This window comes from Arachis stenosperma, chromosome 6, assembly GCF_014773155.1.
Source record: "Arachis stenosperma cultivar V10309 chromosome 6, arast.V10309.gnm1.PFL2, whole genome shotgun sequence".
Taxonomy (NCBI): domain Eukaryota; kingdom Viridiplantae; phylum Streptophyta; class Magnoliopsida; order Fabales; family Fabaceae; genus Arachis; species Arachis stenosperma.
In genome coordinates, this window is record NC_080382.1 from 125,704,185 (window position 1) to 125,717,254 (window position 13,070).

Below are 13,070 nucleotides of genomic sequence, written 5' to 3' on the forward strand. Positions count from 1 at the left end.
CTTTCGTGAAACTGAAAAAAAATGAGATAAATATCAAATCGGTATTTGAAAGATTCTAACACTGATAATATGGTATTTGATTTTTGTTATTCATAATATAACTTCTAAAAGATTTTAAAATTTGACAAAATCACCCAACTATGAAAGGATGACGTCACAATAAACAAAAAATACTGATGTAGTCATCGACAGAGAATTCCGATGATAGTAGAGAGTTCCGATAATGGTTTTTGGTGTACTTTGCCATAGTGAAAAGAGACGTAGTAACAAGGTGCTGTCATAGTGGAACGGACGCTTCTTCTTACCATGGCATAAGGGACACAATGATAAAATACTACCATAGCAGAAGGTGACGAAGTGTTGTCATAGTAGAAGACAATGGCAGAACTTGAATGAAATTTTTGGAGGAGTAAAAAAAATTTAGCAAAAAAATTATACAATAAAATTTATATTAAAATAAAATATATAAATATAATTATTTTTAAAATTTGTTATTAATATATAAGATTGCATATAATTGAAGTTAACTAAAAAAACTAAATTTGATTCTGATTAACGAAAAATTTAGTTGAAGTTAGTAAACTAAACTAATTTTAAATAATAAAATTAACTATTAATCGATTATGAAATTAATAAATTGATTTTAAAAATAAAAATTAATTTTAAAAAATAACTGAGTTTTGTATAAAAAAATCGATTTTTTATATAGAAGTATTTTTTTACCTAAAAACTATTTTTTTCTTATTAAAAAGCAGGTTTTTTAAAATGATACAAAATCAATTATAATTTATAAGTTAATTTTTGACATTTTTAACAATTAATTTTATTTTGGATAGTATCTATCTCTCAAAAATCTTAATACTATTTATTTTTATTGTTATTTTTATTACAATCAAATATAATATATTAAAACAAAATAAAATTTTAACTTTCCAGCAAATAAAATATTCAAATTCATTAATGTAAACAATATTAATACTTCAATGACATTTAAGTAACAATGTTGATTTAAAATTAAAATAATATTTTTTATTAATAACTGATATTTTTACTAGCTATGTTTCTATTGGTCTAAAATTAAAATAATACATGAAATAAAAATGTATTAGAAAATCACAGAGAGTTTTTTTATTTCAATTTCAACATACAAAAATAAGTGAACGGTGAAGGATTTCAACACACAAAAATAAATAATAGTGAAGGTGAGTATTGAACACGAATAAATAAGACGGAAAAATATCAATTTAACTAAATGAATTAACTTTATTTTCTTTAGACAAAAACTACTAATTTTTTTACAAAATCTTTGGGGGCCATGGCCCCCATTATCTTCATAAAGCTCCGCCTCTAGCGGAGGGGACATTTCTTCTTCTTCTTCTTTTTTGTCATGGCGGAAGAGCACGCGGAAGGACGCATCGACATGTTGAAGAAGAAGAAGCGGCAAATCCCGAGAACGTGGCGAGGTACTGCCATGGCGGAAAAGGACGCAAAAGGAAACGCAGAGTGTTAAAGAAGAAAAAGCAGCAAACACGAAGAACATGGCGAGTTGCAGTAGCGTGCCATGACCGTCTTCTTCTTTAGTTGCCATGGCAGAATCGGATGCAACGACATGTTGAAGAGGAAAAAGCAATGAATACGAAGAAGAAAACGAAGAAGAAGAAGAAGGAGGAGGTTGCCGGAGATCTGTGTCATGATCAGAGCTCTCTTCCAATGACCACATTAGCATTTTTCGTTCACTGTGACATCGTCATTTCATAGTTGGGTGATTTTGTTAAATTTTAAAATCTTTCAAGAGTTATTTTGTTAATAACAAAAGGCAGATATTATTTTGTCAGCACCAGAATCTTTCAGATACCAATTTAGTATTTACCTTTAAAAAAAACATGAAGTAGGTTATACGATGTAAGAGTGTTCATGAGTCGGGCCAATTTAAGTAAACCCAGATCCAACTCTAAAAGGACAACAAGACAATTCTAATCCAATCCAAAAAAATTGGGTTAAATTGGATTGATCTGATGGAACATTAATACATATAAATTTATAAATTTTATATATTAAAATAATAAAATTTTATTTAAAAAAAATAAATTTAATAAATATTATATCATATTTATATCAAAATAAATTATTTTAAAATAAAAATAATACTTATAATATAAAAAATATTAATTGAATTATAAAAAATAATATAACATTATTAATTAACTCGAATATATATACTTTTAATTATACAAAGCAATTTTGGGTTGGGCCCGATAATCCAAAACAAAATTCAAATTCGACCCAAAAATAACATTAAATAAAAAAAAAGAAATTCAAGACTAATAAAATATGTCTCGAATTCGGATTGGGCCTCAAACCAGGACAGATCTTTAACACCCCTAATACGACGTACAAAACATAGTATTTATACGGGGTCGATTCTTTCTTGCTGTCACCAAATTAAAGTTCTAAATCGGAGTAGTCTCTACACCTTCCATATTTTTTCTATTCTTATTTATTATTTCCTTTTTTAAGTTTGTATAAAAGGGAAATGGGCCAAAAAATTTAAATATGGATACCAAAATCAAGAATCTACTCATAGCAGCCCATAGAGTCCATGCAGGTTGCGAAAATCTTTTTTATATTTTATAGGTTAAGAAGAATAATTTATGTTTTTTTATTTGTTTTACATTTCACAGTTTAGAAAAGCATTTTTTTTCAATATTTCACGGGTAATAAAAGTTTTTTTTAATAGTTTGCAGGATGTGAATTTTTTTAAGATTTTAAAAATAAAAAATTGAATATAAAAACAAATTAAACGCTGATGCTTCCCTCAAGTCCCTCTGTCGCTGTTAAAAAGGTAGTTTTGAAAAAAAGAGGTGGTGGGCTTATAAGGTGAAAGGAAGAAGAAATGGAAGTTAGTGTGAGTTTACAAATATATTATAATGCTGAGATTTGTATGTAAAAAGTTCAGTTTCTTTTATTATTTTCTACACTAGAAAATTTGTAAAACTACAAAGTGGTCTTCATTAAAATATACAAATTCAAATTTTAAAGAAGGTGAGCAGTGTTTTATGCATGCACCTGGATATAATATGTAGTGGATAATTGTTGCGGACTTGGGTCTTGGGATGGCGGCCCAATAAGGAGCCAGTCTTCAGGTCCACCTTGCCCTGCTCGGTCTAGGATGCTGAATCAATTTTGAGTCCACGAGAATCTCCCTCACACATTAAATTCTGGATACGCATCGTATCTTTTCGATTTAAGAAGATCCAATAAAAAACACATATATGGGGGAGTCTCCAACTCTTCTAAGATATGCGACAGATAACCCTAAACTTAACATCTTAGATCTATTCTGACTTGAACGTCAGAGTGTCTTTGTATGTCGTCTATAGGGATCTGCTGATGAAAGAAGCCAATGGCTTCCGGGCCGATGGACAACCAGAATCCATTGGAAATCTTCGACGAGTACAACCTCCCATAGAATCTTTCGCCGATCCGGGCCTAGGTAACAAGTGTGGTCTATACAGTAGTGACACCAAGTCACTAGCCACGAAATAGCCCGAATTCAAATTCGGAGACCGACTCATGCTCCTTCGAGGGGACGAGATCCGATAATTCTTGGATTATCTAGGAACCATAGTTATCATAACCGGACCAGACCGATCGGTTCGTTTGAAAAATCAATAAACTGGTGGTCTGACCTGTTCGATTGGTGATTTGGACCGGCCTTACAGTTGACTTGATTAACGATGGTCAAATTCATTAAAAACCGTCTGGTTCGTATTTGGAACCGCTGTTGACCCGCATGGGTCCACCATGCACCCGCGTGCCGTCGAACCACCGTAGGAGCTCCACCTGTCAGCTTCAAATTAAACCCAAAATCTTAGCTATAGCGTTCGAACAAGGGACATTGTAAATGTAGCACCCCGTCCCTTACCACCAGGGACGGATCCAGAAATGCTATCATGGGAGACGAAAAACATATATAATATTAAGAAAATATACAAATAAATTATAATGTAAGATGCATCGCAAAAATACACTGATAGAGAATATATATTTAAAGTACAAAAAATATGTGTACTTTTTACTAACGAAGTAGTACACGTCGATTCTTCTAATCATAAAATTCATCGATAATAGAATCTGTGTCAAAATTTTCAACAATCTTCTTCTCAATGTAAATCAAAAGAAAATTAGCAAGAAATTCATCTTCCATTTTGTTTCTGAATCTATTCACAATATTCATAGTTGAAAAAGATCTCTCAATTGTAGCAGTTAAAATAGGGAGAGTTAATACCAATCAAACGATCAATCAAAGGATACGTTAAATACTTTTCTGTCTTTGTTAATCCTTGACATTACTCCAAAATTGTGCATAAATTAGTTAATTCAACATGATTAGGAACATCAAGTTCATAATGTTGAGCTTGCATTCTAATGTAAAAACTTTCTTGGTCACTGAAATCATTTGGATAAAACCGTTCTACTAGTTTACATACTTTGTTGACACTAAAGAACTTATAATTATCTCTGGGATCTAAAGTTGAACTTAAAGTAAGCAATTCCACCATATTATCATTGAATCTTCCATTAAGCTCTTACAATTGTGTATCAATTACAGCTAGAAATAAATTAACACGATAATGATGCTCCACTGAAATTTAGTCAGCAAATTTTGCAAGTTCGGCCTCTTCTAGGAATATGCAATGCATTCATATCAGGAACTTCAACTTCATGTTTTTCACAAAATAATATAACTTCTTTTATGAAAGCCTCCCAACTTGATTCTCTCATTCTTTGGATTAAAGTATTGGTAGTAGAAACTAGGGTTAAAACATTCAATATGTCTTAATTTTTTCATTACAAAGCTTGACAAAGATCATGACTAACTTCCAAAATATTTCTCATCAAATACAAAACAAAAACAAATTCAAAGGATATGATAGCATCATAAACAGCACTAGCATCACCAAGAGTGAAGAAATTACCTTTTTCAGTGCTTTTTTCAAGAACTTCATAAGTAGCATCAAACATGCATAGCAAGCTATGTACAAAATTCAAATGAGACCCCTATCTAGTATTTTCAACTCTTTGTAAAGTACCAATTTGATTAAGTCCACTACCTGTCACAATTTGATCATTGAAAATTAAGTTTACAACATTATTTGCTTGAGCAACCCTTAACTGATTATGACGTTTAGGAGAAACAATCACAACATCACAATTAATGTAAGTTTTGAAAAGAATTGATGAACACAGTAAACTTCTTTTGCTGCAGAAACAAGTGCTAATTGTAATCGATGAGCAAGACAATGATTGTAATAAGCAAAAGGGCAATCTTTCAAAAATAGAGCTTGCAATCAATTCCATTCACCACGCATATTACTAGCTCTATCATACCCTTGTCCCATAAGATTTTGAACATCAAGATTATGACGAGAAAGAACCGATGAAATTTATATTTTCATGTTAAAGAATACATATTAGAAACATGTACAAGATCAAAAAAATCTTTTTTGAACACAACCGTGCTCGTCTACAAATCTCAAAACCACGGACATTTGTTCTCACTTTGACTCATCTCTTGCTTCATCAATAATTATACAAAATTTGAAATCAGCAATTTCTTCTCGAATTGTTGCTTGTACTTTTCTTGTAAAGATATGCAATAATATATCTTTTTGAACACCAGAAGATATATATTGAGCATTTTTAGGAGCATTTTTAAGAACAACATTATTAACATTCTAATTACAGGAAGCTAAAAGCTTAATTAACTCAATAAAATTTTTCCGATTCAAAGATTCAGGACTTTCACCATCGCCTCTAAATGCATATGCTTGAAATGCAAGCCATCGAATAGCATCAATAGATGTCTTCAACCTTAAGCGGTTATTTGCAATAATTTCATCACTATGCATATCAAGAATTTTGTCTATATGCTTAGATTGAGCCATTAAATCATCATAATATTTCACACATAAATTATGGGAAGAATTAGAAATAGAACCCTCGTGATATACAAATGCACAATTCACCCCATTGTTTACTGTCTTCCAATTACTAAATCTTAACTCTGAAAATACATTTTTTTCATCATTGCAAGCACCATAATGTTTACAAAAAAAGTAGCAAGACAAACAATAAACATCTTTTTCTGGTGAATATTCTAAACAACTTGAAAATTTCTTAAATCAAGAAGATTGAAAATATCGACGGTGATTGTTATTACCAGAAGCTGGATAGCTAATATTTGTTGGTTGGTATGGTCCAACTATTATGTATGCTCTACGAATCTTATCACGTTCATTGACATTATACTGCCAAATTGGACGCCCCTTTCTTGGATCCCTTTCTAGTAAAGAGATATCAACATCTCTTTCTAATCTTGGAACGTTGGCTTCATGTTGATGTTTATTTTGTGTAAGATTAGAGAGCTCACTTACTTGAATTTCTTGAAAAATAAGATTAGAGGATTGACTTGTTTGAATTCCTAATATTATCAATAATTTTTCTTTTGAAAGTTGCATCAATTTTATTTTACTTTCTCATCATAAAATGTTCTAGTTTCTTTTTACCTAAAAAAAAAAGAACTCAAATAATTATATACTCACATAAATAACAAAGTCTAAATATTTTTTATTAATTAAACATTAATAATAATATTATTTTTATTAAGTCACTATCAATTTTATTAAAAAAAGAAATTAAAAAATAAGAGAGAGTGAATCCTAAAGAAGAGTCATCTATTTGTCTATGTGAGCACAAAAACAAAAACAAAATTGTATTATTTTATAGTAAAAAAAATATGATTTGTTAATTAATAATTTTATACAATTATATAAAAGAAGTAAAAAGAAGGATAAGTAATGAGTATCTTTGCTTTAATTGATATGATTGAAGACTTGTGACAGTAACTCAGTAAGAGCAACTCCAACGGTTCAAAAATTTTGAACCTCATTTACTGTGTGTCAGTAAAAAGGGAGGATCTATCATTGGAGCAAATAAATAATGAGTTCCTTCACAAATTTCGGAGCAAGAGAAGCCCTGCTCAGAGGAACTCTGTCTCTCTAAAAAAAATAATATTTTATTAATAAAATTAATACTTTATATATATATGTATTGAACCGTTACATATAGTATATTTCATATACATCATACATATTAACATTATATATATATATATATATATATATATATATATATATATATATATATATATATATACTTTATATAATTAATTAGTTATTATAATTATTAATAAATTAAATATGATTTAATTATTTAATATAATTATAATTATATTAAATAATTAAATCATATTTAATTTATTAATAATTATAATAATTAATTAATTAAATGATTAAATTTTTATTTAATTAATAATTTATATTATTATATTAAATTAGCCGTTGCAAAATTAGTCGTTGTAAAATTAATTGTTGGAAACTAACCGTTACTATGTTACTGTTATTATTAATAAATTAATATTTTGTTACTCTATATATACCACTTAGATACACTTCTATTCTCACACTTTCTACTACTCTTCCTCATCTTCTTCCAAGTTTACAGAATCAAAGTTCTGCTACTATTATTTTTTGTTCGAAAAAATGGATCCAAACCAACTCAACTCTTTCTTCAATTACTTACAAAACTTTCCTCAAATTCCAAATACCCAACAATCTCAAACCTCAAACTCTCAAGTTCCAAATCAAAATTTCATACTACCAAATACATTTCAAAATCCAAATCCACAAAATCTCTCTAATTTCAATTTTCAAACTCCTTATAATAATCAATTTTCTATATTCCAACCACAAAATCAAAATTCACAAACACCCCATTTACCATTTTCATCCATATTTAACCCTTCTATCGGAAATGTTACTCTAACTTCCTTGCCGTTTCCAACTCAATTTAGTGCATCAAGACATAACTCATCTGGTGTTGGTGGCTCTTCTAACCCATCCTCTCAGACTCCTATACAATCTAGTCCAAATTCGCAATATTCAGATTTTGCCAACCCTCATGAATTAGATGCTATCGACTTCAATGATGATATTGAAGATCGGAGGCAAGATAGTATTCAACACTGGCATTGGAAAGAGGATGAGATGCTGATCAGTGCATGGTTAAATGTTTCAACTGACCCTATAGTTGGTACCGATCAAAAGGGGGAAACATTTTGGAGTCGAATTCATAGCTATTGTGTAGAATTTTGCTCCGACATGACAAGGGGAGTAGTTGCATGTAAGAAACGATGGTATAAAATCAACAAGGCTGTTGCACAATTTGCTGGTTGCTACGATCAAGCTAGTCGAAACATAAGGAGTGGTTCGAACGCTGATGATATAAAGGAGTTGGCTTATAAACTTTATTCCACAAATTATGGTCAAAAATTCACTTTTGAAAGGCATTGGAACATGCTTCGGTTGGAGCAAAAATGGAGAAGCCAACTACCTACACAGAGTGGCGGCTCAAAGAGAACCAAGGTTAGTGCAACTGGAGCATACTCATCCTCATCAAACCCAGAAACACCGTTGGCTGACAAACCCGGTGTGGACTCTCCCGTTCGCCCACAAGGATCAAAGAAGAGCAAGCGAAAAGGTAAGGGAAAAGCACAGATGTCTGAAGATTTTAGCGAAAGAAAATCATCAGTTGTCAAAAAATTATCTCTCATGGAAGATATTAAGAATGTTAGAGAAAAGGAACTAATGGATAGGGAAAAAGAAAGAGAAGAGGAGAAGGAACATAGAGCAAAGATTATGGCAATCAAAGAGAAGGAGTTACAAATTCAAACGGCAATGAAAGAACAAGAATTACAAGCTCAAGCAGCAATGAAAGAAAAAGAATTACAAACTCAGAGGTATATTAAAGAAATGGAGATAAAAGCAAAAGAAAGAGAAATGGAAAGGATGGCCAAGGAAAGGGAAAGGGAGATAGATATGCAAATACTTAATGCTGACACGTCTACAATGAGTGAAAAACGACGAGCTCTTCATGAGATTGCATGTGAGAAAATAATCGCCAAGTGGTTTACTTAATGGTTTCTTGTATTCATAGAGTTATGTAGTATGTTCTTATTTTTATTGTGTATTACTGGTTTATGATGTAGTTTGTTTTATTTATTTCTGATGTAAGTTTTTAAATTAGTCAATATTATTGTGCCCTTATTGTTCATGAAAGTGACCGTTGCAAAACTAGCCGTTAACTAGCCATTGCAAAACTAGCCGTTGCAAAACTAGCTGTTAACTAGCCGTTGCAAAATTAGCCGTTAACTAGCCGTTGCAAAACTAGCCGTTAACTAGCCGTTAGGGTACTTATTGCAGACACACTTATAAATATCAACTATCAATGACTCTGCAACTCCACTTCAACTCTTGTTTCTCACCTCGAAAGAGAACTAAAAATTACATTTCTAAATATGGCTAGAAATTTTGATAATATGTTTAATGAGGATTTGTATGGCAAAAGAAGGCGGCAAGATAACACAGTCATAGATAATTGGATCGATGAGTGTTTACTCCAAGATTCAGAAGAAGAAGATATCGATAGAAGCTTTATCCCAATTACTCGTAGATGGATCAACAGAGATCGAGAAGCAGGACATGATCGCCTTTATCAAGATTACTTTGCAGATGAACCGGTGTATAATGCTGACATTTTCCGACGGAGATTTCGAATGAGAAGACAGGTGTTCCTTTGGATAGTAGATGCTCTCTCAAATGTCTATCCGTATTTCCAACAGAGGGTTGATGCAACTGGAAGAAGAGGCTTGTCACCACTCCAGAAATGTACTGCTGCGATATGGATGTTAGCATATGGCGTAGGAGCTGATGCTGTTGATGATTATGTGCGCATAGGCGAGAGCACTACAATTGAATGCTTAAAAAAATTTGTTGAATGTGTCATTTCGGTGTTCGAGGATGAATACTTGCGAAAACCCAAACCAAATGACGTACAACACCTGCTACAAATGGCGGAGGGTCGTGGCTTCCCTGGCATGTTGGGTAGCATTGACTGCATGCATTGACAATGGAAAAATTGTCCAAAGGCGTGGAAAGGTATGTACATGAGTGGTTATCGTGGGGTTGCAACCATAGTACTTGAGGTTGTAGCATCTTCAGACCTTTGGATATGGCATGCATTCTTTGGAGTTTCTGGTTCAAATAACGATATCAACGTGTTAGATCGTTCTCCAGTATTCGATGATATTCTAAATGACCGTGCTCCGGAGGTAAATTTCACTATTAATGGTAATAATTATACTATGGGATACTATTTAGCAGATGGTATTTATCCTGAATGGGCCACATTTGTCAAATCAATCTCAAAGCCACAAGGGGAGAAACGCAAGTTATTTGCACAATACCAAGAAGGGCAAAGAAAAGATGTGGAGCGAGCATTCGGAGTGTTGCAAGCACGCTTTGCAATTATACGTGGTTCAACTCGTTTTTGGAAAAAGAAGAAGCTTGCCAACATAATGAGAGCTTGTATTATATTGTATAATATGATTCTTGAGGATGAAAGAGACACTTATGCAGAAAATTTTGCTCAGGACTTGGAGTATGATGATGTCGAAAATGGCTTATCACAACCTCAGCTGGGAGAAGAAGATTTCGCACTATACAATCAATTTCTCCAAAAAAATGCCCAACTTCGAAATAGGCAGCAGCATAGACAATTGAAAGAGGACTTGATTGAACACATATGGCAATTTCACAATGCTTGTCATCAACTATAAAGCTTAATTATGTTTTTCTTTGTATTAAGTAATTTTACAAATAGTGTAACCCCGAATTATATATTATGTATTATTATTATATATGAATTTATTTAATATTAATATCTTTTAATAGTTAATTATTTATAAATTTATAAATTTAAATTACATTATTCAAAAAAATTAATTAAATAAATTTTAAGTATTTTAATTAATTAATTAAGTGGGATTATAATAGGGACTAAAGTTAGTTCCTCCTAATGGAGAAGAGAGAGATATTGTGAGTTCTTATTTACTGTTTATGACACAAAAGCTGATGTGGAGTTACTTTTTATGACAGGTGAGCTATAAACAGAAATTGAGATGAATTCCCTAATGGAGATGGTCTAAGATGAGGGCATGAGGCTATGGTTCCAAAAGAATACGAAAGATCCAAAGAAACAAGAAACATGAAGAAAGAGAATGTAATCTTTAGGAATTTAAAAATTTTAAAGATCATTATATTTATTTGGGTTGGACACTTGGGTTTCTTACTACTATTATTAAATATGTGGTCATTTGCTTTTCTTTAACTGTAATTATTGTCAAGATAAAATAGTGTAAAAAATTGAAAAAAATATATTTACTAATTAAGGGATAATAATTTATTTTTCAATAGAATAAATTATTTATTGAATAACAAAAATTGTTATAATTTTTTTTCATACAAACTAATACTCAATGATGATATTCCGATAATGTTACCAAAGAATATTAATCAATCTAATAGTTTTTATAATGGCTTAAGTCTATAAATTTAAAAACATAGAAACCATGTCATAAAACGTAAAATTTTAATAGATAACATTAGTCACATTGTTTTGATTTCAAGAATGAGTATGATACCAATAAATAAATCTGTTTCAGATAAATTTTAACAAAGATAAGTTTCCATAAATATTACTATTAATGAGAAATTATTCTACTTTAAAGATAAATACTATTTTTTTATGGTATTTTCTAACTATGCAAGGCGAGAACTAATCCACCACAGATTGAAGTTCCATTTATTAAAGGTCTACTGCTAATCAATGAATTGCTACATATACAAAATGAGATTTAAATTCATAATATTTACTTAAACAAACGAATGAGATAACTACTCAATTAATTCAAATTAGTTAAAGACAAATACTAATTGTTTTTAATGTTTTTAACATTGAAAATGATTAAATTTTAATTTTAATTATAACTTTGTAAAATATTTTTTAAATAAAAAACTTCATATATTTTTATGTATTATCTCATACATGATATACACTAGTAATAATAAAAATGAGTGGAATTCGTTAGGAGAACAGAGAGAGACGTGGTGAACGAACAAAAATGTAGTAGCAGCCCATCAAGACTTGGAATTGTACGGTTTTTACAATACAGAACATCAACTTGAACAAGAGAAAAACTTCAACTAAAAAACTCACTAGCACTCCTCAGGGGTGGCTCAGTACAAGTTTCACTGAAATAATTACAAATTTGATGCTGAAAGCTCAGCATTGTTTTTCAAAATTCTGGCATTAAACATAGTGAAGCAGACGATTTCTGTTATCTTTCTACTCATGTTACAATTACTCATCAACTAAGTAAATACTCGTTGAACTTATTAATAAAGATTTAAAAATAAGAAAGCTTATCTTGGCAATACAAAATAGTTAAGCTTCCAATTTATTAGTTAAGCAATAATTTGAAAATGTATCCTTAATCAGCAGTATCATTAACAACTATGTCCAATGAAAACACTGCAACTCCCAAATCTTGATTCTTGAGGGAGTACTTCTGTTTTTTGGAAGTTCTATTTTCTAGTGAGGATTGGGCTTAGACTTCTGACCATAACCCCACAAGCTACGTGTAAACTCATTTAGCTAAAATATTTACTTGGATAGTTGGAATTCAAGATATCCAGTAAGTATTTGTGATAATAAAGCAACTCTACAGATTGCTTCAAACCTATTTGGTGATTGATGAAAGAATAAAACACAATTAGCTAACACTTCAGACAGTCAACTAATGTAATCCCAGCAGCTAAATTTACACACTAACAGGTCAATTGCCTTATAAAAAATAAACTGTAGCTTTACTTGATAATGGAATGAGTTGAGCCAAATTTCATACTATATTAACACTTTTTTTTGTTAACATATATAAACACGTTTAACCTCATCACAATCCATGGACAGTTTTCATGCACTTATATCGATTATTGGTGGGTAATGAGTCACTACAATTCCCATTTTAATGTTTGATTCCAGCCCATAAAATAATTCAGAGTTAGCAAAGTTCCATGAAGCATTTTTCAACATCCACCAACTTCTCATCA

At 31.0% G+C, this 13,070-nt stretch overlaps 3 protein-coding genes across 3 annotated transcripts; all 3 read left to right on the forward strand.

Moving 5' to 3' along the window:
* The first annotated feature begins 7,604 nt into the window (after positions 1-7,604).
* LOC130934553 (glutathione S-transferase T3-like) lies at positions 7,605-9,038 on the forward strand. The gene has a single exon (XM_057864111.1). The coding sequence runs from the start codon at positions 7,605-7,607 to the stop codon at positions 9,036-9,038; it is 1,434 nt and encodes a 477-aa protein (XP_057720094.1).
* A 380-nt stretch (positions 9,039-9,418) lies between these two features.
* Positions 9,419-10,027, forward strand: LOC130934554 (uncharacterized). The gene has a single exon (XM_057864112.1). It carries the CDS (start codon positions 9,419-9,421, stop codon positions 10,025-10,027), a length of 609 nt encoding a protein of 202 aa, XP_057720095.1.
* Positions 10,028-10,066: 39 nt separating this feature from the next.
* LOC130934555 (uncharacterized) lies at positions 10,067-10,738 on the forward strand. The gene has a single exon (XM_057864113.1). It carries the CDS (start codon positions 10,067-10,069, stop codon positions 10,736-10,738), a length of 672 nt encoding a protein of 223 aa, XP_057720096.1.
* Positions 10,739-13,070: the final 2,332 nt, after the last annotated feature.

Coding starts and splice junctions, on each gene's coding strand:
- LOC130934553 (XM_057864111.1), top strand. CDS start 7,605: ATGGATCCAAACCAACTCAACTCTTTCTTCAATTACTTACAAAACTTT.
- LOC130934554 (XM_057864112.1), top strand. CDS start 9,419: ATGGCTAGAAATTTTGATAATATGTTTAATGAGGATTTGTATGGCAAA.
- LOC130934555 (XM_057864113.1), top strand. CDS start 10,067: ATGAGTGGTTATCGTGGGGTTGCAACCATAGTACTTGAGGTTGTAGCA.